Below are 27,851 nucleotides of genomic sequence, written 5' to 3'. Positions count from 1 at the left end.
TGGAAAAGAAGAAAAGGTAGAGAGAGAGATAGATGAGTCCATGAACTAGATGCTATGTGTTTCCTGGTTTAGACTCTGATTGGCCTGTGGGAAGAAGCTCTTCCTCCTTCTCTCTGCGTTTGCCTACGAGGCGCAGAAGCGTTTCCCTGAACGCGACAGAGAAAAGACTCCTTTGTTGGGATGACTGAGGTCCTTCACGATCTTCCTGGTCTCTCGTCCAGCACCACTTGCTGTAGATGTCCCCAGGGAGCAGGGTGTTTATGGTGCACTCAGCTGACCTCAACACCCACTGGACAGCTTGCATGTCCTGCATGGTGCTGATCCCCAACCAGGAAGTGCAGCTACCTGTCAGAACGCTCTGTAGAAAGCACCCGAGAGGAAGTTTAAAGTCCCACAAGCGTCTCAGGTGGTACAGACGCTGCGGGACAGATCTTCTTCATCAGGGGGCTGATGTGACAGGACCACACTTCCTGCTGTCTGTCACTTCAGTAAAATCTCTTCTTCTGATTCTTGTGTGTTTGTTTTGTTTTGTCTGGAGGTGAAATATCAGGAATCTTTTGCATGCAAGAGAAAATCAAATCCACATGAACAACATTATAACAATCATATTATATATAAATAAGTTTTAAAAGAAAAACAGGTATTTTATATCAGGATTATTTGACCAGCAGGTGTCCATCTGCATTCCTGTTTTACATAACGCATGAGTTTGTGTGTTATTTATTATCACACCTCTATCACAGCCAAGGTCACCACCACCGTCATCAGCACCACCAAGTAAAATTATCCTTATTAACACCATCATCATGCACCTTCATCATCATCATCAACAAAACATCAAGTAACATCATCAATATCATCATCCTCATCATGACCCCTATCATCATCACAGCCATCATCATTATTATCCTCATCACCACTGAAATCACAACCATCACCATCATCATATATATATATCACCACCACCATCATCAGCACCACAAAGTAAAATTATCCTTATTAACACCATCACCATTATCATTCACTTTCATCATCACTCACATCAAGTAACATCATCAATATCATCATCACAGCCATCATCAGCACCAACAAGTGCTTCACCATCAACACTATCATTCACCGTCATCACCATCAACACCATCATCAACACCATCATCATCATCATTCACCGTCATCATCATCATCAACACCATCATCATCATCATTCACCGTCATCACCATCAACACCATCATCAACACCATCATCATCATCATTCACCGTCATCACCATCAACACCATCATCAACACCATCATCATCATCACATCATCATCATCATCAACACCATCATCATCATCATTCACCGTCATCATCATCATCAACACCATCATCATCATCATTCACCGTCATCACCATCAACACCATCATCATCACCATCATCATCATTCATCATCACCATCATCAACACCATCATCATCATCATTCACCGTTATCACCATCATCAACACCATCATCATCATTCAATATCATCATCAACACCATCATCATCATCATCACCATCATCATCATCATCATCAACACCACCATCATCATCATCATCAACATCACCATCATCATCAACACCATCATCATCATCATTCACCGTCATCACCATCATCAACACCACCATCATCATCATCATCATTCACCAACATCACCATCATCATCAACACCATCATCATCATTCACCAACATCACCATTATCAACACCATCATCATCAACACCATCATCATCATTCACCATCATCACCATCATCATCATCACCATCATCAACACCATCATCATCATTCACCAACATCATCATTCACCAACATCACCATCATCATCAACACCATCATCATCATCAACACCATCATCATCAACACCATCATCATTTTTCACCATCACCATTATCAACATTCATCAACACCATCATCATCATCCTCAATAACAATAAAAGCTTCTTGTCTTGACTCATCACCAGCACCATCCTCATCCTCATCATCATCACTATCAACAAACATTAACATAATTATCATCATCATCCACACCACCATTTTCACCACGACCACCATTATCATCATCATCATCGTTGTTAAACTTTATAAATAGCTTATTCTTATATGTACAAATAGTTTATACAATAGTTAATACACTTCTGTCCTGTTCTCTCTCTTGTACACACACACACACACACACACACACACACACACACACACACACACACACACACACACACAGCTACTGTACTTTGTAACCTGACGCCGCTCGTGCGGCGGCGCGCGGATGTGACGTCAGCGCCACGCCCCTTCGCGCTTCCCGCGAAATATCAAACGCGCGCGTGCGCTGGCCGAGCTGACGGCTTCCTCTGAACTCGGTTTTGTTTGTAAAACAAAATGGCTGCCTGAAGGAGTGTAGTTTCTTTTATGAATATAAATATAAACAGCACTGCTTTAAAACGGTGTAAGCAGTTTATTATTCCGTTTAGTGTTTAATTTTGTAGTAGAGGAAAATGTCCAAAGCGCAGGTCCAGAGCACGGAGGAGGAGCTGCAGGATCTTCCTGAGAAGCTGAAGAAGAAGCTGCTGCCATTTCAACGTCGAGGAGCTCAATTCGCTCTTTCCAGAGCTGGAAGGTCGGTCATTAAACACCCCAGAGCTCTGTATCAACTTTCAATAATAATAAAAAGCGAGTGCAGAAATATGAGTAATATAAAGACACTGTGTGTGAACTCTAAACATGTTTATCCTTAAATGATATGACAGATCAATGATTTCTAGTAAATACATGTATGTTGTCTAAAGTAAATAGGGGCCATGCATTTCACACCTCCAGACCTTCAATGGCATTGTCCCTGAATCACTCCATCTCTCAACATCATCAATATTATACAGTATAACAGAGAGAATCACAAACCGGTGTCTCATACAGCGAGAATGTGTCAAAGACTAAACTAATCGATCCAATCGATAATGAAATTCGTTGTCGTGATCGATTAGTCATGGTGTTCGAGCGAACGCAGCCGCTTGTGAAAGGGCGGAGATTACGGGGTCAACCGCACCAGGAAAAACTGTCACATCAGCACGCTGGATCTGTTCTCTCGGTGTTACCGGTGTTACGATTACGTTTCTTCGTTCCGTTCTCTTTTTATAGCATCGGTCCGCTACATCAGTAACTTATCTGACGTTCAAATGCTCGTTTTCATTGCAAACGTTTGTATATGAAATTCATGCACGCGTCATTCAATTATTATACAAAATCCAGTTCACTGTAGCTTCTTGATGGTCGTCATTTTGTGCAACGATCGTGAAAACAATGCTGTAATATATTTGACATCGATTCCTTTCAAACGTATTGATTTTTCATCTCGCCATCTGCAATTCCCATTGCACACAATACAAACGCTGATTTGCACAAATCGCTTCATCTTTCATACTCGAGGACTGGTTTTGTTTGTTTGTTTTTGTTTACAGAAAGGATTCCCCCCTATGCACTCAACAAGAAGCTACTATAAGCTTTATAAAATGTAAAAAAAAATGTGACAATATATATTTTTTATTTAGACTTTTATACATCAAAATTGTAATTGAGGGTGTTTTAGTTATAATAAGCAAAATATTTGATAAAAAAAAACCGTTAAAAGAACAAACAAAAAAACAAAACAAAAAAAAACAACCCTGATTAATCAAACAATATAATTAGATTCAACTTTATTGTCATTGGTCATGGTACATGTACAGAGCCAATCAAATGCAGTTGGCATGTAACCAGAAGTGCATCAGTGCCTATTTACAATAATTGACAGTAAATAAATAGTGTATGAGGTCCATATATACAGGTTTGAGAGTGAAGAAGGTACAGTAGGTGATAATATACTTTTATTTTATTCTGTGCAAGTCAGAAGATGATCTACTCAATGACATGATATAGTTATATACAAGTATGAATGTATGATACAGTATAAATATGGGTGCAAACGTGAGTTATGGATGGTGCGAAAAGAAGTGTGTAGTGGATAAGCAGTGCAAAATACACAGAAAGCGACAATGCAGTATTGAATCAGCTGTTCACAGGGGAAAAAAAGCTATTCTTCAGTCTGTTTGTGTGGCTCTGAGGCACCTGTAGCTTCTGCCCCAATGGGAGAAGGGTCAATAATCCGTGGTTGGGGTGAGGGGTATCTTAGACGATGCCCCTCGCCCTTTGCAGACAACGTTTATTGTAAATGTTCTCCGTGGTGGGCAGCTGAGTGGCGATGATTCGTCGGGCAGTGCAGCTTCTGTACCACACTAAGATGCAGTTTGGTAAAAGTTCTCCAGTATCCTGTAGCACGGGACTTTTTAAAGACAGGAAAAACAGGTGCTGTTGTGCCTCCCTGATCAGGATAGAAGAGTTCAGGGAGCACGTGGGATCCTCAGAGATGTGGACTTCAAGGAACTTAAAGCTGGGTACAGCAGCTCCGTTGATGTGGATGGGAGCGCAGGTGCGATTGCTGGATTGTCAAAAATCCACTATGATCTCTTGCGTCGTCTTGGTGTTGAGTTCCAGGTTATTATCCTCACACCATGCTACTAGGTACCGGATCTCCCCCCTGTAAGCCGTCTCATCGTTACCTCTGATCAGGACCACCACCGTGGTGTCATCTGCAAACTAAACGGGGCTGTTCGAGGCATAGGCAGGTACGCAGTCGTGGGTGAAAAGGGAGTATAGAAGAGGAGACAGTACACGCCCCTGAGGAATCCCAGTGCTGAGGGTGAGACTGCAGGAGGTGACGGTGTTCAGTCAGTCTGTCCGTAAAGAAGTTCAGTGTCCAGTTGCAGAGATGTGTGCTGATGTCAAGCTGTATCAGCTTCAAGATTAGCTTGAGCTGAGCTGAAATCAACAAACAACAAACAACTGTCAATAGTTGCAGCCCTACAATGAACACAATTCAACACGTCTTCTTTCACTGTAGCCACAACCTCATGTTTTTGTTGACGTTCAGGAGAAGATTGTTTTTAACTCGTCGTTGTTGGAGATCAGCAACAGTGTCATCAGCAAACTTGATGGACGTGTAGTTGGAAGTGACTCAGTACACAACCCTGCAACATCAACAAAGCACTTTTCAAAGCACTTTTCCATCCTTTCCGTTTTATTCTGGGAATTCGAAATAAAGGCAAATTGTGTCTTTCTGTGTAAATTCTACTGGGAAAAAAACGCAAAATAAAACTCGAAAATTAGTGGAAACGTACTTTCGGTGCTTGGCCCCCCGCATGTTGTTATTGTATTTGCATTTATACATATGTTTCCAGACCAATCAGAAACAAGTATTTAGCATTCGTGTAATTCGACTTCTTCGATATCTCCACTGTAGAAAACCCTGGCTTTCAGTGTTCGAGAGCGTCAGTCCGAGAGCTTGTTTAGCTCTGCCGGCGAGTGATTAAACGCAAGCAGACGATGTAATTTACTCCAGCTCCGGGTCGATGTAAGCCAGGTCAGAGCAGTCAGACGCAGATAGTGTTGATGAAGGCTGATCTGTAGCAGGACTGCAGAAAGCCGTGTACTCTAGGAACGAGGTCAGGCAGTTAATTAACGCTGCTGAACCTCACATGCTTCTCCTCCGGGGACCAGCGTAGCTCTCCTAGCTGAGGAGAAATCAGGAGAACTTTGCTTAATGAATGCCTTCTAATTTCATTTGATCCCCCCAGTGAGGGAAAACCTCCCTTCTCTCTCAACCCAATCCACCCCAAAGTCCTGGATTTTCCCGAATACAGGAAAATTTCTTTCCGAGAATCGATCCAATTCACAGCTTTGAGTATATTTTAAACCTTTTGTTCCCCTCCCTCCCTTTCAATTGAGTCCCTTTTCCACCCTATTATCACACGACAGCTTCGCTTAAGTGCTCGTTAGACGTAGTGTAGCGCTGTGAAATTATATCCTTATTAAAAAGCACAATCGACCCCGAACGACTCGGATATTAATCTTTATAATTAACACACCGGCTTCACAGCATCCGAGATTCCTTTAATAACCCGATTCCGAATTATTTTCCTCAAGGTTACCCACAATGGCACGTCGAGAACGCTACCTGAAAACGAGCGATGCGGCGGCGCTTTAGTCATCCAGCTGTTCGTCTTTCTCGATCTGTAGGTCTTCGGATCACCTGGAAAACATGTTTATGAAAAGTGCAAAACTATTCACCCTCCTTTCCAAAACGTCTAATTTTGGTGCTTGTCTACAGGGGTCCGTCTAATTCGCAAGAAGGAAATATTCTCTATTTGTTTACTCTGGCAAATGAAATCGGGATCCGCGTGAAAATGGGAAGAATTCCAAGGTGGTGGTCGAGGGCTGGTGGTCGCAGTGCAACGGATCATAAATCTCACAGTTCGGATCACATTACGGTTTTCGAGTCACGGATCAGTTCATTTTCCGGATCAGCAAAACAGGGGGAGGAGACAAATATAAATTCCTTTCTTTCACTTTAAGAATGGTTACAGCAAAGGAATGATGTGGGAGGCTTCTTAAGTCCTTCTGCTCCTCCCCTAGTCATTGTTGTTGATTGATAAACACTTATGCAAGTGGTGCAGTTTTAAAGGAAACGTCTTGGGAAATCAAGTTCCACATTACGTTTTTAATTCAAAGGGGAATTCTGTATAAAATCGTTTTCTTGATTCACGTAGTAGCATCTTCAAATGATTCCGCTTCTCTTCCCCGCATTTTTTGTATTGATATTTAGCCAATAAAAAAAATTCAATTTCTATTTCGATTGCTAGATAAAGTTTGTACCTATAAGATCGGTGTTACGTATTTGGGCGCTCTGCTTTACGCCGTCTTCTACGCTCGTTAGCCGGAGAAGCAACCAATAAGATCACGGGACGTTTATTTATTTATTTATTTATTTATTTATTTATTTATTTATTTATGCGTTTTGGCCCGTGGGAAAAATCGAGCTTGCTTGTCTGTAAAGCCATCGCTGTCACTTCAGTTTCCCCCCACACCCATAATAAACGATGCATTCGCCTAATTATATTAATGAATTGTTGGCGTAATCCGCTCGGTTTAGCGCCGAACGTTTATACAGCCTGAGAACGCAAGCAATTAGTTCGGATCTCTGATACATAAATCCATCGCCGCGCGAATCCCGCCGATGCGTTCAGGGAAGTCAGGAAAAAATAAAGCACTCGGAGCGAGATGTTAACGAAGCCCTTCGGAGATTAAACCCGCCGACTGTTTTCTTTTTTTTTTTTCCTCCCTTTTTTTCCTTCATAACATCCACGCGGTTTAACGACAGCTTCATTACAAATGGAAGGCAACGAATCCTCCAAATTAAAAGTGCTAATGGTGTAAATTTGCTCTTGCCTGATGATGCAGTGTCGAGGCAGTAAAATCAATGAGGTGCAGTAGGACTAGGCTTATCACACATTCCTGCTTTGGGCTAGAAGAAACCAAGACAAAGGAAAAAACACTCCTGTTCTTACAGAAGAACGGTTGTGGTGATGATCTGGCACGATTCATTGTGCTTCACAATTCCTTTCCTTTTCTTCCCCCCCTGGAAGAGTTGAAAATGTTTGGAAGGAAATGCAAACAGTTGTCCGTGCTTTGGAGAACTTCAACGTGCATGACGTGAGAAAACATCACGTCTGTACAAAACTCAGACCTTTTAACAGCAAACTGAAATGCATAGTGGAAGCTTCCTTGAACTACACTATATGGACACTTAACCTTTCCTGCCACCTGTGGTTCCTCTCCAAACTGTTACCACGAAGCTGGAGGCACACTATTGTACTTGGAAACCCAAACCTGTTCCAGCATGGCGATGCCCCTGTGCACAAAGCGAGCTCCAAGAAGATTTGCTTTACATGTTTTGAAGAGGAAGATCTCGAGTGGCCTGCTATAGACCTCGGATCTCATCCCTACTGGACACTTTTGGGGTGAATGTGAACGCTGACTTGCACCCCAGACCTCCTCACCTCACCTCCATCAGTACCTGCCTTTACCAACACCCTTGTGTCTGATGAACACAGATGTCCACAAACCCACTCAAATCTAGTGGAACATCTTCACAGAAGAGTGGAGGGAACTTCAAGAGCAATTTGGAACCAAATGTGGAATGCGGTGCTCAAAAAGCATAGTTCTGACCAGGTGTCCGCAAACTTCTGGCAATACAGTGTAGTCTAGGTGCTGAGTAGCTACATGTAGATTTACGTCTGGCTGCTCCAAAACTCTGATACATGAGTCTTTTCAGAAATACTCCTCACAACCACTGTGCAACTCAAAGTACCTCGTTACTACAAAAGCGATAAAATGTACAACCGAGAGCTTTAACGCCGGAAGTTACAGAAAACGAATCGACGCTCGGCTCTGGTGCAATTCAGGTTTGACCATAGAAACAAGAAGGAACCTAAACAACTAAACAGGAGAGAGTTAAGGGCCTTGCTCAAGGGCCCGGCAGCTTGTTGGTACCGGGATTTAAACTTCGACCTGAAAGTCCAATGCCTTAAGTCTTAAGCAGCTCAGGACTGCATTGGATTTGTTTCGCAGTCAAATCTAAAATCTCGCTGCTGCTGTTTTGACATATCGATTCTCTCTCTCTCTCTCTCTCTCTCTCTCTCTCCAGTAGTAGCACTTTCTATACTCTCTATGGGGCAGCCTCATAGTGTGTCTAGGCATAACCGAGAGGCTTCATCTATTGCTGGAGCTGCAGCGTCTTTAGTAAATTTATCATCTATCTATTATTACTGCCGTGTTACTCACAAGCCGGTAGATATATTGGCTTTGGACAAAAAAAAAAAGGAGTGTGGACCTTGTCATAGTCTAAAGTCCGTAGCGTATATCATCAGAGCTCTGACCCGACTTCCATGTTGGCGTGTAAATAATCAGAGGGTCCTAAACTAGACGACGCCCGAGACGAGCCGCGCGTCTGCCTAGAACTGAATGGCGTAATCTTCCCCCGCTGATTGCGAGCCGAAGCGCGACGCCACAAATGCCGCGGGACTCCAGATTAGCATACGCCGTGCTGACACAATTACGGCGCTTAATGAGCCCCGAACGCCGCTCGGCGCATTAACCTGCCACAACGGCACTTCCTGCCCCTCCGCCACCTCTCAGCTCCAGAAATATGCATCCGTCTTCAACCGCGGCTTCGAAAGCGGCGCTCGCAGGGCCGATCGATACGATGAGTCATTTTGTAACAACCTGTCAATCGGAGCATTTTGTAACAACCGCGTTACGAACGCACGGGAAAGGAACCCTACAGAGATACTTCAAGATCAAAACTAATTGTAGAACAAAGGCAGTTTTGCAAGCACCCTGCTGGAGATGAGATTGCTCCAAAGGGAGCATTTTAAATGTTGCCTTCAAATAATTGGTTCTGCTCAGGGTTGTGTAGAGCGAATATACCCCCCAAATGGTTGTGTGCCTGGTCTGACATTATTAACAGTATTCATGGGCGATCTTTGAGGGTTAAGGGTCTTGCTCAAGGGCCCAGCATTAGCTGGCCGGTGGTGCTGGGATTTGAATTCGCCACCTTCCAAACAGAAGTCCGGCGTCTCAACTCCTACCAGCTCCTAATTGTACACATACATTCACCAGCTTTCTCCATGACAACGGCTTGCCGCTCTGTTTATTTTTTTTCTACTTGTTGTTTGCCTGTATACATCTACACTATATGGACAAACGTATTGGAACACCTGACCTTTCCTGCCATATGTGGTTCTTCTCCAAACCCAAATCCCAAATCTGCTCCAACCGTACAATGCTCCTGTGCACGAAGCGAGCTCTGTGAAGATCTCGAGTGGCCTGCTATAGAGGGCTGATCTCATCTCTACCGATACCCAGGTCTCCTCACCTCACCTACATCAGTACCTGCCTTTACCAACACCCTTATGTCTGATGAACACACATCCCCACAAGCCCACTCCAAAATCTAGTGGAACATCTTCCCAGAAGAGTGAAGGGACTTTTAAGAGCAAATTGTAAACTCCAGGTACATTTAATAGTTTTTTTTGCACCCATAATGAGTGCAGGATTACGAGTATTAGTTTGAACGTAAATAATTTTGGGAACTGCGTTGTGTATAAATCAGTAGCGCTGCTTTAAGAGCCCTCCACCGTTCTCCATCTTCTCAATCCTTTTTTTTTTTTGTTGACTGAACAAGCTGTCCAGATACACAACGAGGCCCTTTCACCATAATCGACTCTTAGCAATCATTCAGGGTTACTTGTTTTGCATGCAGCGAGGCGAGGCGGGGCGGGATCGGGCGACTCGACTCGACACTTGAACCCCGTGCATACCCGAGATAACATTTTAAAACGGCGCAGAGAAGCGAAAAGGTCTTCAGGTGTCGGGGAAAAAAAAACCCCGACCGGGCCCGTCGCGAGCCGGCTTATTTAAAGAAGAGTGATTAATGAGCGTGGAAATGGCACGCGCACACACACACACACACACGACCGCTTGGGTATTCACACAAACATGAACGCACACACCTGCGCTACTGTTGGATTAATTAGAAGAAAACAACACAGGCCACATTAATCATGTTCTCCTATATTAGAAGGTGGGGAAAATGGGATGAAGAGTGCGTTCTGCTTTCTGACATCTCAGTCACTTTCTCCCCGGATGCATCATCCTGCCATTGTTTTGTCTACACGTGTCTCGATATCCCACTTTCTTCTGTCTTTTTTTTATTTCTCGGCACGGTTTTCTTTTATTAGGTATCCGAAAAGTAGGACAAAAACGGCAGCAGATTCAGCCGCATAAAAGCGTCTCACGTTCAGCTGCATATAAAGAATTGGCTTCTAAAAAGAAAAGATAGCATGGAAGAAATTTCAAAAATTCGAAGACATCTGTAACCTTTTAAACTCTACGAATCTACCGGGTTAAGTGTTTTATAACTATAAGCCACAGCGAATCAGTGAATTTACCTGAAACGGCACAGACGGAACAAACTGAGAAAAGCATAATTGTCTAAAATAAATCTTGATTTGATTTGTTCATTCGTTGTTTGCCATTTCTTAGAGATCGCTTGATAGGCGTGGTGCAGGCAACCCCAGGATGACGTGGTGTTCCTGATAAACCGTAGATAAACTGTCGCTTTCCTTTTAGTCGCCGTTTGAAGTTGAATCACGGGCTGATCTCGGACCCCTGGGATGCTTCTCGATAACGCAGTCGAGGTTGCAGAAAAGACGGAGCTCACCCTAGGAACGCTGGGTGTAAGGCAGAGGGGCAATGGGTTGCTAATCTAACACAGGGCATCAAACCCAACCAGACTGAGGGGCAATTTATTGCAGAACCTGGACAAACCCCTGCTCAGACTGGAGATCATGCAGAAAAGTCATCCAAGATGATCGTGGAGCAGTGGGGTGCTGAGGAGGAACCAATATATCAGCCATTAATCCATGGATTAAAGGTGACACCGACATGTCCTTCGAGGCAGGTTCTTTACAGGACCTAGTTGACCACGTTCCACAGGAGATTTTTTGAGAACATTGTCCCTCGGTGTGATCTTGGGCTATTTTGCAAGTCTTTTGGATACGAGGCTGATACCATTGCTATTCATGAAAAACCTTTGAAACAGTCGTGCCCCCGCTTAAAGCTCATTTGGTACCAACCAAAACCTATTCAAAAGACCCTTCTGCCTGTCGAAAACCCATTTCACTGATTTCACACGTAGGCAAAATCGAAGCGTATCGTAATAAGTGCAGACTCGGTAAAGATAGCGCCGAACGTACAGGTGGGTTCGAGACAAACAGGACACGCAAGAGTTTGCATTTTGTTTCACTGATTTATGTTCTACCTGTAGGTGGCGTCATGTCAGGATAAACACGTGCTTCCTACAAACCTGCATCCGGAAACCTCAGCACTCCGTCCTTTCGATACCCCCCTCCCCCCCTTTCCGGGTGATGTAATTTCGTCACGTTTCCTCCTACCACCTTCATGATGACACCACACCTCTTTTCTTTCACACCATTAGAGCGTGAGGTTTCTTCATATACCCTGGCATGTCTGGCAGACATCACGTAATGGATGGCAGCTCATCACGCTGAATCCCAGCGAGACCGAGCTGCTGGATATTTGTGGCAGCACTTGTCCACAGTTGCTTCTTTTGTCGACTTTCTCCCGTTTGGAAAGACTTGCGTTACACACTTTATAGATGAAAACGTAAAATCTATGATTAGAACATTGATTTTGGGAGGACAGGAGTCCGTTCAGTCCATCGAGTAAACGGTAAAGTCGAGAGTAACGAGTGACACGCTATTCCAACAATCGGTACAAACTCCAGCTGCGGCTCTTTCACCAGACCCTCATTTTATTATTATTTTTAAACCAAAAAGAATCCATGCAGCAAGAAAATACTAAATAATTCCGTGTCAAAAGATCCATTCGGGAGTCTGAGACCCTAATGAAAAAACATGAGGGACAGGACTGGAACCTGCCTTTGTAGCCTTTTCGGCCCAATGGGTTTGAGCGTTTTTGTATGTTCTGAGATGCGTTTCCGTGGTTGTTTGAGTTACTGTAGGCTTCATGATGACCGAATCACGTTTATGAAAATCGGATAAAAGGTTTTTGAATCGCGGCCCGGACCGGCTGTCAGATCCTCCGTTATAGAAAACGAACCGACGCCTCCAACCCGAAGAATTCATCAGCGCCGCGGTCCGGTAATTAACGCTCCGTGCTCCTACACCGATCGCTGGTGCATTTTAATTGGATTTTGAGTACCAGGTGTGCGAAACTAGATTGAACACCGCTCGCAAGACAGGAAGCTCTGTTTTCACACCACCTGGCCCGATCGATACTTCCGCCTCCCCGGACATCGATTGTAGGCAGAACTGAAAAGCGTAATTTGCAGGGTAATTATCTGGGGCACTGCTTATGACTGTGCTTTTTGATCACCTCCTGAGGCATTTCAGCATCTAAAACAAGTCAGAGGTGGAGAAGAATTCACCTGTATTTTATTTTGATATATAATTATATATTATTACATATTTTTAATTCCTTGTGTTCTTTTTGTTTTTGTCTCGTAGGTGTTTGATTGCTGACGAGGTAAGCCAGATCTTTTTTTTATTTTTTTTTATTAGGGGTCGTCTGTTGCTTTTCACGACACTTTAATACAAGAAAAGGTCAAACACTGTGAGGCTTTAACTACATATTTAGCATTTTTAGGACTCGTTCTAATCCGTTATATTCCTTATTCCACTCTCAGAGGTCTCTATAATAATCACAAGAAATTCTGTCGTTTTTATGATCCTGTACGCTAAAACGCTTTTGATCCATTTCGGCTTACAAAGTGTCCGGCGCCATTTTTCGTATTCGATCGCTCAAAGTCTCTGCATCTCGAGTCAAGTTTGATTGTGGACCCAAAACAAATTGCGAATGCAAAACAAGTCTTGATTGCACACGTGCGCACACCCTTTTGCACGCGACCGGGAAAACTAAACTTCAAAAAGTCTGATTCGTTGACGATTTGAATGAAGGATTTTCTTCACGTTTTTCTCGGTGCTGCCGAATCCATGGAATCAACAAAGAGTTCAGAAAGCATGCACAGGGTTTCCCCTGTTGGGAAAAAAGTATCGATCAGGGAGTCGGCTAAGAGATGTCCAGCAACCTTAAAGGACTTACTGGAATGTCTGACAAATACCAGTCAATATACTTCTGCATATAACAACATTCTCTCGTTATTCTGACCTGTCTGGGCTACTTCACCAGAAGTGCATCAAAATGCATTATGTCCTGATGGGATTTACATTTACGCCAGTAAAAGCTGTATAATATAAACTGTCTCATTTATACAGCTGAGCAGTTGAGGGCTTTGCTCAGGGGCCCAGGAGCTGGGAGCTTGGTGCTACTGGGATTTGAACTCGCAACGTTCCGATTAGGAGTCAGTGTTTTGACCACTGAGCTACCACTTCCCTGATTGTAGAACAAGTTACTTGGAGAAGATCAGACCACTGGTGAAGCATGGTGGTGGTGGAATCCTGCTATGTGGCTGTCAATGAGGATGTGACTTGTTGGAATTATGGGAATCTCCAAATACCAGTCTATCAACAGGATCTCGGTAAACATAGCCATCATTTTTGGAGAGAATCACTCGCAGTTTGATCGATTGCAAACATTTATTTAAGGAAGATGGGCATCAGAAGTTAACAGACTCTCAAAGTGCTGGGGTGAAGGGGGTGTGCACACCTGCAACCAGGTCATTTTCAGGTCACGTTCCGTTTTTTTTTTTTTGAGCAGCTAGAAAGGTGAAATCAAGATCGACTGTATATCGATCCACCCGTTAAACCGAATCGTTTTCTTGTGAACTCTGAAGATGGGGCTCGGGAAGACCGTGCAGGCCATTTCAGTGGCATACCTCTACAGACACGAGTGGCCTCTGCTGATCGTAGTTCCGTCTTCGATGAAGTACCCGTGGATCGAGGAGCTGGAGCGCTGGATACCCGAGCTGCTTCCTGACGACATCAACCTGGTGGAAAGTAAATCTGATATCATGTATGTCAAATTTTTTTTTTATCTATTTCTTTATTTTCTTCTTGAAGGACATGATGCATTGAAGAGTAATTGGGTAGTGGTGTCTTTTCTTTCTTTTCTTTTTTTTTTAATAATGGATTGAGCTCAGGCTTAGTGCAGAGGCAGAGTTGTTTGTGAGCGAACTAAACTTTCTTGCACTAAACCGTCCCATAAATCCACAAGAACCAAAGGCCTTTTTTCAAAAATATTTATAGCGAGCTGGCATTTGGTAGGAGTTGATATATATGTGTGTGTGTGCTATGTGTTGAGCAAAAGCTCACGCTCCTTTGCCTGGATATATCGAGAAGGCGGAGTTGTGCAGGCGCGGGGGTCTTGTTGCCTTTTTGCCCGTTATCGACGCTTTCTAAAACGAGCCGCTCATCCCAAAGATCTCGGCCTGGTGTCGATCCGACCCGCTCTCGGCTGCCATGGCAACGGCTACTCGACCGGCCTTGTGTTTGTGGTGTTTTAACTCCGATGGCCTACGGGACAAACACAGCAGGGGGAAAAAATAGCTACTGCCAAGAGGGTAGACGGTGCAAAAGAAATGGCTTCTACTGTAAGAATCCACAGAGCAAAAAATAAATAATAGTGAGAGAATAAATGAATTTATGGCCAGCTTAGTGATGGTTTAATGGATTGTGCTGGACTGAAAGGTCAGTAGAAAGAAAAGTAAAAATTTTAGCTTAAACAAGAAGCTTTACTTGATTCCCATTCCCTCAAAAGCAACGGTCCTCGTTTGGTAAAATATAATCCGTGTGCTGTGTATCTAGTTATTTATATACATCGTGTGCCTGGCGAGTTGTGACGTTGTGAGTAATTTTAGGGGGATCAGCCGGAGCAAGGTGACAGTTCTGGGCTACGGGCTGCTCACCAACGACGCACAGTCCCTGGTGGACTCGCTGAAGAAGCAGCGCTTCGGCGTGGTCATAGTGGACGAGTCGCACTACATGAAGTCCCGGAACGCAGCGAGGACGAAGATCCTGGTCCCTCTGATCCAGAACACCAAACGTGCAATTCTGCTTACAGGAACCCCGGCACTGGGCAGACCAGAAGAGGTAAGAGTTAGACATTTACCATATACAAATATATATTTAATACCAATCAGTCATAACATTATTGCCACCTGCCTAATAGTGTGTTGATCCCCTTTTGCTGCCAAAACAGTCCTGACCCATCGAGCATAAACACAAGGCCCAGCCTTCGCTCCCCACGTGCACCACTGTTCCTTTTTTTGGATCACTTTTGATAGACACTGACCACCGAGACGTCTAGCCGTCACAATTCACAAATAATCTCATATATATACATATATACACACTGTACACTGACTTTTAAAATTTTCAGCCGTCATGTGGCTGCAGAATGTCTAATTATTTGTTCTCCACCTTTCTGTATCATATCATATCATATCATATCATATCATATATCATATTAAATCATACCACCCAGGACATTTTTTTTTCCTCGTTTCAGCTTGTTCCAGTTTTATAGGTGTAGATATTTACTTCCCTCGGAGCACCAGAGCTGAACACAGTGTGTGTGTGTGTGTGTGTGTGTGTGTGTGTGTGTGTGTGTGTGTGTGTGTGTGTCTTGTTCTCATTCTCTGCTAAGCACAGCATCCATCTCTGCTTTTATTACGATCTGCAAAAACTGTGACTGGACAGAGGGAATGAATGTCAGTTTCTGTCAGTTTCTCTCTCTCTCTCTCTCTCTCTCTCTCTCTCTCTCTCTCTCTCTCTCTCGTGGCACAGTGCCAAGCTTTGAACACATTTGCTTGGAGAAATGAGCAGATGGAACCTGGATTTATATAATTGCTGCTGATTATTCCCAGGAAAAAAAAAAAAAAGAAAGGCAAAAAAAATTCCATTGAAACACCAGCCACCGATAGCGAGGTATCAAAGGAAGCCGTGCTAAACCTCAGATACAGACCGAGTCCCAGCCAACAATAGAGCTGCGAAACACCATTTACACCCTCTGGCTGTTTTCTCACTATTTCTCTAGTACTCTCCAAAGAACTGCATTCTTGCTCCAGGGGGGGGGGTCTACAGAAGCTTATTTTTGAAGCAGCCCCAGACTCGTTATTGTCGTCGTTCACTGCAGGTTTTCGTTACACAATATCCTTTCTTCAAACTGCTCCATCCCACTTCTACAGCTGATCCAAGAACGACCGTGTAATTCCGCACCAACATCTCAATACTGACATCTGGTAGAATCTGACGTGAACTTAAAGGGAAGTAAGAACCCAGAACCCAGAAGAGTGGATTCTTATTTTAGGTGTCCACAAACTTTTGTTTATAGTGTCTACCTTCCACTTATACAATTAAGTAACAAAAAGTCTGACGTTCCTCAGTCCAGAAAACGGAGACGGCAAGGCCACACGGTCAGCAGGCGTTCGGAAGAACCGGCGCGGTTCTGGTGAAAACACTTTCCGGTTTTGACCGACGAGCCTCGAAATCGATTTCTTCATTTATATTTATACACATCGTCCTCCACCACTTAACTCGTCCACAATTTCGACTGATTGTTTATTTAGAATCTACAAAACCTGATCTCTCTCTCTCTCTCTCTCTCTCTCTCTCTCTCTCTCTCTTTTCCTCGCAGCTCTTCATGCAGATCGATGCGTTGTACCCGAGGCGCTTCGGCACGTGGAGCGAGTACGCCAAGAAATACTGCAACGCTCACTACAGGTGAACACCTCCCTCCCGTTCCGCTCGGACGCTTCCTGACAAAAAAACACAAGTTCCACTAACGAGGAAATTTATTCATCGCTGCTAATTAGTTTTCTCGTTTCCTAATTACAGGGTGTGTAAACAATACCAACCGGTGTATAATTATTATTATTATTTTTTTAAAACCTTTACGCTTCATTTATCCAACAACAGAAAGAAATTCTTGCATCTGTTATTACACTACAACCAGTTTGTCCAAAAGTTTGTGGACACACCGACAAAGATTCGTCACTAGGTTTTATGGAGATTTGCAGACGCTTGGTGCTAAGGTAGGTGAGGTGAGGAGGCCGTTGTTCGATAGGGTATCAGGAGATCTTCCACTCCAAGTTATATCATCATGGAGCTGGCTTTGTGCACAGAGGCATTGTCATGCTGGAACAGGTTTGGGTCTCAAGTGAAGGGAAAATTTAATGCATCTAAATGCAATGCTGTGCCTCCAACTTTGTGGGCAACAGGGTGAGGATGAAGCACATACGTCTGGGAAAAGTCAGGTGTCCCAATACTTTTGATGTGCATATCGTGAGAGAATAAACCTGTGTGTTGGTGGAAAGTTTTCTGTAAAGCAAAAGGGTGTGTACATTAAAAGCTCCTGAAGCCTGGCTGCAAGTCACTCTGAGCTTCTCCATTATTTACTGCTCATTATTGCTCTCAGTCTCACACACACACACACACACACACACACACACTCAGGATTGTAAAGAACTCATCGTAATGAGGTGCTTGAAAGTGTGAGAAGAGCACCAAGCGTGTGCGCGTGTGATTAAATGTGTGTTTAATGACAGAGCTGCTCCCGAGTAGCCAACGATGAGGTAAATGTGTGTGTGTGTGTGTAGATTCTTCGGGAGCAGGCGTCAGTGGGATTGCCGTGGAGCGTCTCATCTGGACGAGCTGCACCAGAGGCTCAGCGAGATCATGATCCGCAGACTTAAAGCCGAAGTGCTCACACAGCTGCCGGCCAAAATCCGCCAGAGAATCCCTTTCGACCTGCCAAAAGAGGCGGCCAAGGTACACACACACACACACACACGGCATCACGACACACCCGTAAGTCCACTTCAAACAAACCCCAGTGAGCAGCACACACCGACATGAACTCTGTAGCGTCACAGAATAAACGCAATCTAATAATAAACGGACAGAAAAATATAATTGGTTTGTATTCAAGAAAGTATTTTTATTATACGGACAAAAGTTTGTGGACATCTGACCGTTTAGTCTCCGTTTGCTGTTATAAACATTTCCACTCTTCTGGGAAGATTCCACTGGTTCAGCACTTTTGATAGAATCTGACCACCGCACAACCAGGAAACACGCCACAAGAGCTGCAGTGTCAGAGACGCTCTGCCCCAGTCGTCTAGACGTCCCAATTTGTCAAACCCGCTCAAATCCTAAACGCTCGCCCATTTTTCCTGCTTCAAACACGTCAACTTCCAGGACAAAATGTTCACTCGCTGCCTAAAATATCCCACCCATTAACAGGTGATGAAGAGATAATCACAAACACTCTCTCTCTCACACACACACACACTCACGCATGCAGAAACACTCCGACACCGATATTCGCACGTACGTTCGATGCACGAACACATGCTCATTGATTCCCTAAGACACATTCATAAACGCACACTGCGAAAAAACTTCACACTCACACGTTTTCTCTTTCACACACGCACCCATACGCTAACGTTTCCAATCATCCAATCTGAGACGAGAGCGAATCAGACAGTCTAAATATAGCGCTAATTATCTCTCCATAACCGCTCCGTGGCTGTTGCTAGGCGATCGTATTCGATTAACACTAATTATCATTTTATCTCACTTGTCCATGTTCACAGTTTTTTTTTTTCTCCTCCCTTTTCACTCTCTCTCTCTCTCTCTTTTCCTCCTCTCTTTTTAAACTCTGAGCTGTCAGCACGTTATGCAGAGGAAAACGCATTTCTCGATTCATATTTTGTTCCTATGAAGCTTTTAAAAAAAAAATTTCTAAGTAGCCAGTTTTTAATATTTCTCATAATCAGCGGGTTACTGCGTTAATAACGTGCGATTTAGAGTCGAATCATTCATACATCTGTTCCTTCATTTCTCTCAATCGAGGTGACGGTGGAATCGGAAATCTGCAGAAGTCACGACGACACCACATCTCAATGTCGAGGTGTCGGTGAATGGAAGAAAGAAAGGAGGGAAGGAAGAAAGAAAGGAAGGATGGCTCCTCGTGCACTGTTATAACGGACAATGTACGATTGGTCTCGTTTATTATCAGTGGTGTATCGCATTTGGGTTATTCACGTTCACATTCGCTTTAAAATCGGCTTTCCGATTGGCCCATTCCATTTGTACTTTAGTGCATGTGCAATGACAATTTAATCTCTTGATTTGGCTACATGATCTTTGATACCTCTCTTCTTCATCTTTAACATTTTCTGTTATATAATTATACAAAGGTGAAGGTGATACAGCGCCCCTGGTGAACAGAAGCTTAAGGGCCCCAAGTGTGGCTGCTTGATGAAACTGGGGCTTGAACCAACGACCTTCCGATCAGTAACCCAGAGCCTTTGGCTACATCTACATTAATCCGACTAAAAGCAACGCCATCTCAGTGTGGAGAATATGCATTTCCAGAATCTAGCGTCTGTACGATCCCACGTCAGGCGTAAACATCTGTCAGATTCCACCTCGTTCTCTCTCCGTCTTTATCAATTTGTTGGTTGTGTTCAATCAAGGTTGTGTTCTAGCTGTGTGGTTTTTGTTGTTGTTTTTTTTCTGACAGCATATTGTGATGTTTGTGTATTTGTGTGTGGGAGTGGGAACATCTTACCGATTTTCATCTATCACTTGCCATGCAAAAAAACGTGAACACTTGTACATACACGAGCAGGATTGTCACGCCGTAAGACGCAGGACTGCAAATTGTAACCAAGCGGATCCTGGCGCAATGAAGCGGGGTGTGTGTGTGTGTGTGCATGCATGTGTGCGTACTCTCATAAAGGGAATATTAATACCGGTAAAGGTTTGTGTCTGTATCCATGAAGATGTGTGGGTGTACAGCAACAGTACTGGGGTGTTTCTGTGTGTTGGTGGGCACATTTCTGTGTGTCCATGAAGGTAGTACAACAGCTAGAGGTGTGTGTGGGTGTGTGTGTGAGAGATTTATTACACCAGTGCTGTGCGCTTCCACATTCCCCTGCTGCTGTCACAGGTCACATGACCTAGTGATAGTGAGCTGATTTTCTAGAACATCAGGGATCTTGTCCCTTTCCCCCTCCCCATGCAACACACACACACCTACACCTAAACAAACACTGGGATAAGAAGTACGCCGAGTGGAAGGTAGGGCACATTGGACTCATTAATTTTTCCGGCCCCTATAACCAAAAAAAAAAAAAGACAATAGTATAACTCATCCTCTCTCTCTCTCTCTCTCTCTCTCTCTCTCTCTCTCTCTGTGTGTGTTTTCAGGAAGCCAGCTCCAGCTTGGAGAAGTGGGAGAGTTTAATGCGCTCTGTGGTCTCGGGCGGGTCGGAGAACGAGAACCCGTTCACTGAAGTCATGGGTCTCATCACGCAGATGTACAAGCAGACTGCAATAGCTAAGGTACGTCAGAAACCCCAACATATGGCCATGTGGCAGCTCAGTGGTTAAGATGGGACCGGGAGCTCAAGCCTCGGTATCACTAAGCTGCCACTTCTGAGCAAGGCCATTAACCCCATGTGCTCTAGGGGCGCTGTGCTCTGACCCCCAGCTTCTTAAAATGTAAGGTACCATAAAGAGAGAGAAATGTGCAGTTTTTACAGAAACTGGTAAAATATATATATATATATATATATGGGGAAAGTGGTCTGGACTTTCCTCAGCTGCTACGCTTCACCAGCATAAATCAGGCTTCGGCTTTCCGAACCGTCTGCGCCGGTAGCCCACCTATCGATTGGTCGCGAGTGCGGTCTAGTCGATCCAATCTGACGTTAGATTCCGCCCACTGCTTTTGATGGATGATGTTGACGGATTTAATTATTTCACAGCACGCATCGACGGCCTCGGCGTGAACTAAACGAGTATCGAAACATATAATTCGATACCGAAATAGTCTCCGTCTACAAACAGTCGTGTAACAAAACGTACAGTGGGAGGTTTAGTTGTTGTTGTTGTTTTTCTTCTCATGAAACATCAGTACAGAATATATCTGCGTAAAGGGCCACGTTTCTTTGCACGCATCAGTCTCATTCATTTTGTAAGGTTAGTAGTTTATCACACTATGTATAATTCACAGCAGAAAACCGTAAGTTAGCGACCACCCACTTCCAACTGTATATGTACAGCTGCAGACTCGCCTCTCACAGGATTAGAAGTCTGGTTAAAATGACACCAATCGGCTGTGTTTGATGCCAGTCAGTCCTACATCTGCAAAAAAAAACCCATCCTGAAACTCCTCGTGTGTTGGGCACGCTCTAATGCGATTCAGTGATGGGCTCCGAATCTCCCAGTGCTGAGACACATGTTGAAAAAGAAAGCTTGATGGAGCGTGAAGACAAGAGGGATTTGATCGGAGACTAAGGACACAGTGTTAGCAAGAGATATGCGCCTGGGAGTCCTTCTGAAATGTCTTTCTTCAAGTTATATATTTTTCAATATCCCGGAATATCAGATTCAGATACTTGTTCTTTTTTCCTGGTGACGTAATTCTGGGTAGGAACGTCGTTAGTGTCGTCTTTACAGCAGACGGCAAAAAGCAGGAAGTTTAAACATTCAAATGTGGATTTATTTTGCCTTTGAATGCATAAATATTATGAAAGTTCCTCCTTCAGACAGCCTTAGTGTATATCGTATTGCCAGTGACCCCCTGCTGTGCAGCCCATTCTTTAGTCTTCCAGCAGAGCCTTTGTGCCTAGCGGGGAGTTGGAGTGGAAAGCACACACACACACACACACACACACACACACACACGGAATATGCTTAGCTCTTAGCTCAAACCATCTAGTCCCAAGACACACAAATTGCTGAATCATTCAGGCTACTAGCAAGATACTGATACGCTATGCAGCAGCCTGCAAATCAGAGTCTAAGCGCTATTTTGTGTCATTCTATACACGTTTGCCTCTGGAAAAACACGGCTTAACATCTTTCACGTCGTTTGTAATATCGTGCAAATACCCATTCAGTTTAGTGCAAAAGGGCTGAAGTTATTCTGTTGCTAGTGCCTGTTTCAGAAACTCTCAGGATTCTTACACTGAATTAATACAGGACGGCGCAGAAAACAAAAAACATCGAAAAACAGCAGAGACTGAGATCAAAACTCAGAAGAAAAGCACCTCCGAACGCACAACACAGCTCGAATAAAAACTAAATTGTGCCCCTTAACCCAAAAAAATGGAGGCTGAATTCCTGAAATAATAATAATTCATTGTCCCTGGGAACAGTGCCCTAATACAGACATGCCCCAGATGCTTGAACTTGTGATCGGAACGTGGCCCCACCGCTGTACCCCGAGCGCACACTTTGCTTCCTTACGTTCCTTAGCAAATCAGACCTCATGCTGTCGAACCCCTCCGATGACCACCATGGCAACCAGAGCTCCTGATGCCATTGCCATGGGAACACACTGCAGTAGGAGGCCAGTGACCTTTTCAGTCTCCTGAAGTCTGTGCAAAGATTCTGCAAAAAAAAAAACAGCTTACAGTGTGTATTCAATTAACTTATACGCGTATAAGTTAATTGAGAGACGTGTATATAAAAAATAGTAAATCAAATGGGTTTCTACTGATAGGTGAAGCTCCTCCCTTATGCTTCTCATGGCAGGTTCCTTTGACTATTAACCACATCTTGTTGGATTGTCATTTTTACGACACCGCTTGGAAACGCTTTTATTCATGCTTACAATGGACTTTTTAAACTGCAATGTTTTATACAGCAGTTTAAATGTTATGGATTGAGGCCATCATTGACTATGATCCTGATCCTGAAATCATTACGAGTTTAGTCCACATTTTATGTCACATTTTATGTCACATTGAACATAGGAAAGAAAGGGTTTGTGTCTCAGTGCTCGCTGAATTGAACTGCTCTCGCTCATGTCCAATAGAAGGCCTTTTGCTTCGCACACTATTCATGGCAACTCGTTTTCGAGGACTTGCACTACACTCACTGACCTTTTGATCTCCGTTTGGATGCCGCCTTTTTTTTTTTTTTATTTGGTTCATTTTCAAATCGCTGTCATTTCGTCATTTGTGCATACGCTAGGGTTAACGTTGCGTGGTCCCAGGCGTTGCATAAAAATAAACAGGATCGTAATGCTACTACTACTACTATTTATAAGTACAACCAGGAATCCGGATATAAAATCCAGACAAACGGTGCCCTTTCACCGGGTCATTACACAGGTACACACTATTAGCGGGGACACGGACACATCCTGATAGATTCATTATTTCCGTAGTGCTCGCGTGAGTGAGCATACGGGTCACAAGTCGTCCTCCCTCCTGGGCCTTGTGATCCCACCTTCATCACATCTATTGATTTGTTTCCACTCGGAGTTTGCTCGCTGTTTACCTTTCATACCTGGCCCCCTCCGGGGTTGGGGGGCCGGTGGGGGGATTATCGAGAGAGAAAAATAAAGTAGTATCATGGTCGCATTAGACAGTGTCCCTCTTTTTGTGAAGTGCGAATTCCCAGCCAGCACGAGTGAGCCAAGCATGGGTATTTTTACCCCAACAGCATCTGCTCCCAATTATCTGAAGGCTAAGGCTTGCGCACACACACACACACACACACAGGAGAAGAATTAATGCCGCTTCACAGGGAGCAGTTTTGGATACCAATTAAAAAGATGTGAAAACGACAAAAACTAGGCTGTAATAACAAAAGTGGAACGGCGCTCGTTGAAAAAAAAAGCGCCGACTTTACCCGCGGCCCGCTAATGATCGCGCTTAATGCCGCAGTCTGATTATTGCCCGAAATAATCCTGCGAACGAGCAGCGTAAACCTCAGCCTTACTCGAGAAGAACGATGCTGTGCCAGATGCGCTTCGAGTCACTGAATATTTCTTTCCTCTTCCCTTCCGCAGGCGGGAGCAGTGAAGGACTACATAAAGATGATGCTGGAGACGGAGCAGCTCAAGTTTTTGGTCTTTGCACATCACCTCAGCATGCTGCAGGCGTGTACCGAGGCTGCGATCGAGGCCAAGGTACCTTGTGTCTGTGTGCGGATGCATGCACGCACCCTCCTGTTCCACTCATCAGCCTGACATTCAAGTACACACCTGTTCTATGATGTGTGTGTGTGTGTGGGGGGGGTCTTTGGGTGTTGGGGCGTTTGTATCGTCAGTCCCTTTAAAATTGGATTCAAACTTTAATTGCTAATTAATTTTAATTCCACCCTGCAACAAACAGAATCAACATTAAAGACTTCAATGGCTGTAAAGGCAGCAATCAAGGAAAATCAAAGTCACTAAGCAACAATAATAATTGGGGGACAGAATGGGTTGGGGGGGCAGCAATTCCTGTGTCTTGGGACTAATATTGAATGACTAAAAGCAGATCAACGCATACTAAATGCTCGAATGTCACTACAGAATTATCGAGAAATCTCAAACTGTGTCTGTAGAACGAAGGGAAACGGCAAGCTGGGCGGTTTCTGCCGCAGGTGTCCTCACTAGGCTCGTGCTTTTTTTTTTTTTTTTTTTCAATCCACGCTAAGGCACCATCTTGGCCCTGAGTTATGAAAGTAGCTACACGCAGAGGGAGAGAGAAGCGCTACCACATTTGTACGCATGTATATAAATTTAGAATTGCACACCAGCATGCAGTGTGTGTGTGGAGCAAGTATCATTACTGTACACAGTTCAGACAGCTCTCTTCATCAAAAAAAAAAAAAACCCTTCCAAACTTTTACCAGCCAGACTGATTTTCACGTCATTTCCAACCGCTCCCCACTTCTCTCTGAGTGAGAGGGGTGTGAGAGAGAGCGAGAGAAAAGTGTGTGTGTTTGTGTGATGACACCTCTTGGTGTGACCGCTCTCATTATCCTTTAAGATTTCGTAACTGCCAATTAGCACGAAAGGGCCCAAAAAAAGAAGTGTTCGTACATATGGCAGGGGGGGGAATTTACTCAACTGACCAAACGAAGTGGCAGAGAAGTAAGGGGTGGACAAGGGGAGCATTTGAGGAATAGGATTATTTGGGTTGGTGGGAGGGGGAACAGGGTATATAATTTTGGACAGGGTGGGTTGGGTCTGGGGGTAAGTGGGGCATCTATCCTCACCACTCACTCATCCTGTCTTCCAATTGCCTTGCACCCCCTTTCAACCTGACCATGCTACACTTCCTGTACACATCCTCCCCCAAATTATATACCCTGTCCCCCCTTACCACCAGCACAACTCATCCTGTACCCCAACTGACTCCTCGTCCCCCCCTTACAGCAGGGGGTAGTTGTTAGGTTGGACAAGAGGAGCATTTGAAGGATAGGATGATTTGGGTTGGTGGGAGGGGGACAGGGTATATAAATTAGGACAGGGTGGGTTGGGTCTGGGGGTAAGTGGGGCAGGGGGTAGTTGTAAGGTGGGACAAGAGGAGCATTTGAGGGATAGGATGATTTGGGTTGGTGGTGGCAGGACAGGGTATATAATTAAGGACAGGATAGGTTGGGTCTGGGAGAAAGTTAGGCAGGGGGTGGTTATAAGAGGGTGGTGTGCAGTTGGGGGCAGTATGAGTTGTGATGGTGGTGAGGAGAACAGGATGAGTTGGGTCTGGTGAATTGTGCAGGATGCTGCTGAAAGGGAGGATGAGGAGTCAGTTGGGGTACAGATGAGTTGGGTGGTAAGGGGGACAGGGTATATAATTTGGGGGAGGATGTGTACAGGAAGTGTAGCAGGGTCAGGTTGTAACATGGTGCAAGGGGAAATTGGAAGACAGGATGAGCGAGTGGTGAGGATAGATGCGAGGCGTTGTGTCTGGGGGTAAGTGGGTAAATTTTGGGAACAGAAGGAGTTGGGTATGATGGACAGGTGGAACAGGGTATATAATTTGGGACTGGGGTGTGTTGGGTCTGGGGGTATGTGGGGCAGGGTGTGGTTGTAAGGGTGGACCAGGAGGGGAGGTGGGAAAAAGTGTAGAACTGGTAGATAGATTGTGTTTGTTTAACTGAAATTTGATGAGGTGTTTGGAGAATTCACTATAATAAGTAGATTATTCCAGCGATTGTTCTATTTTACTGCTGGAGGTGTGTCGACTGGCAGAATGAGACCCAGAGGCACAAATCAACACGTAGAAGCCGAATCTCATCACCCCCTTATTTAGAAGCTTGAAGGTGTGAGTGTGATGTTTTCCGTCTGGCAGGCCGCTTATATCCGAATCGATGGCAGCGTTCCTTCTGCTGAGAGGATCCAGCTGGTCCACCGCTTCCAGAACGATCCAGAGACTCGAGTGGCTATTCTGAGCATCCAGGCTGCAGGACAGGTACACGCCAGCACGTCTACAGACTACACTTTCTTTTTTCATGTTTTTTTTTTTCTCCCCCTCTCCTCTCTCACTTCATTAGCACCGTTTTGTCTTCCGCAGAACCTAGCACCTTCGTGCTAATTAGTTATGAAATATGTTTATAGAGCAGGGGGCGTATTTTTATCTTGACTGTCTGGCCGTAATAAAAGTTCTCCGGCGTTTAAGGCCTTTTGTGCGTCATGTGTTGTTGTGACTAAGTGTTTTTATTCCAGGAGAAAAGTGTTTCGACACCGCGTCTTCACACTCCTACGTGTTCACCGAGGCTCGACTTAATGAATAAATGACCCAGACACAGAAATAATCACTGCACTATAAGGATAAAGGATAATGGCTCTGTCCTGAAAGCTGCTGTTTTACGTCTGTCTAGCGTTCATGCTTTCTAAAAGAAAAAGGTCTCGAAGCCTAGAATCTGTCCTAAAACTAGTCTTTTGTACTCCAAATGTTTCCTCGTCTATGCAATATATCCTAAAATTCTAAAAGCGAGCATTCGTTTTCAGGGCCTCACCCTGACCGCGGCGACTCACGTGGTGTTCGCCGAGCTCTACTGGAACCCGGGGCACGTGAAGCAGGCGGAGGACCGAGCGCACCGCATCGGCCAAACCTCCTCAGTGCACATTCACTACCTCATCGCCAAGGGCACGTTCGATATGGTCATGTGGGCCATGCTCAACCGGAAGGTGGGTTGGATGAACGGATGAATGAGACGTCGTTACTCTAACGTTCAGATAACGTTTTAACAGTCCTGGCTGTATTTTGACGTAACATTCGCTTCGTTTATTCATATTTGACCAAGGCGGCTGCCGTGCAGACGGACGGTCGGTTTAACCCCCTTGTCTTTTTTTTTTTCTTTCCTAACAGCATGCGTGTCCTCAGAGTACGCAATACTTGACTTTTAAATAGTGTACAGTTAAACTTTTTAATAGAAACATTTGATTTGGAAATGAATGTTTAAAAAAGAAAAGTCTTAATTAATATTAATGCTGTTTTATTTTATTTATAATTAATTTGGTTAATTTTAAAATAAATGTTTTGAAGATTACCTTAACATTTTTATATGAATTAATTCACATGAATACACTACGCATATATAATATTTTATAAAATAATATAAATGAAACCTTTATTTAACATTTGAGTTTTTTCTTATTTTTTTT

At 44.1% G+C, this 27,851-nt stretch overlaps 1 protein-coding gene and 1 long non-coding RNA gene across 3 annotated transcripts in view; one reads left to right on the top strand and one right to left on the bottom strand.

The window, feature by feature from the left end:
- Positions 1-2,302: 2,302 nt before the first annotated feature.
- zranb3 (zinc finger, RAN-binding domain containing 3) overlaps positions 2,303-27,851 on the top strand; it is a 45,415-nt gene continuing 19,866 nt past the window's right edge. Inside the window, 10 exon segments of the mRNA XM_046840778.1 lie at positions 2,303-2,631; positions 12,995-13,013; positions 14,281-14,459; positions 15,304-15,535; positions 17,082-17,167; positions 18,043-18,214; positions 20,666-20,800; positions 24,264-24,383; positions 26,536-26,655; positions 27,195-27,374. Of these exon segments, the coding sequence (XP_046696734.1) occupies positions 2,510-2,631; positions 12,995-13,013; positions 14,281-14,459; positions 15,304-15,535; positions 17,082-17,167; positions 18,043-18,214; positions 20,666-20,800; positions 24,264-24,383; positions 26,536-26,655; positions 27,195-27,374 (1,365 nt within the window). The 5' untranslated portion in view covers positions 2,303-2,509.
- LOC124380075 overlaps positions 3,657-27,851 on the bottom strand; it is a 53,459-nt gene continuing 29,264 nt past the window's right edge. Inside the window, exons 3-9 of one of the 2 annotated variants that reach the window (XR_006924594.1) lie at positions 22,731-22,855; positions 15,352-15,517; positions 14,323-14,433; positions 6,061-6,135; positions 5,225-5,617; positions 4,955-5,074; positions 3,657-4,865 (exon numbers count right to left, since the gene is read on the bottom strand). This is a non-coding gene — a long non-coding RNA (uncharacterized LOC124380075). The remainder of the gene's footprint in view (positions 4,866-4,954; positions 5,075-5,224; positions 5,618-6,060; positions 6,136-14,322; positions 14,434-15,351; positions 15,518-22,730; positions 22,856-27,851) is intronic. The other variant, XR_006924593.1, reaches the window with a different exon arrangement.

The sequence above is a fragment of the Silurus meridionalis genome, chromosome 26 (assembly GCF_014805685.1).
Source record: "Silurus meridionalis isolate SWU-2019-XX chromosome 26, ASM1480568v1, whole genome shotgun sequence".
Taxonomy (NCBI): Eukaryota; Metazoa; Chordata; class Actinopteri; order Siluriformes; family Siluridae; genus Silurus; species Silurus meridionalis.
Note: the sequence above shows the minus strand (reverse complement) of the source record. Positions and strands in the feature narration are given on the sequence as shown.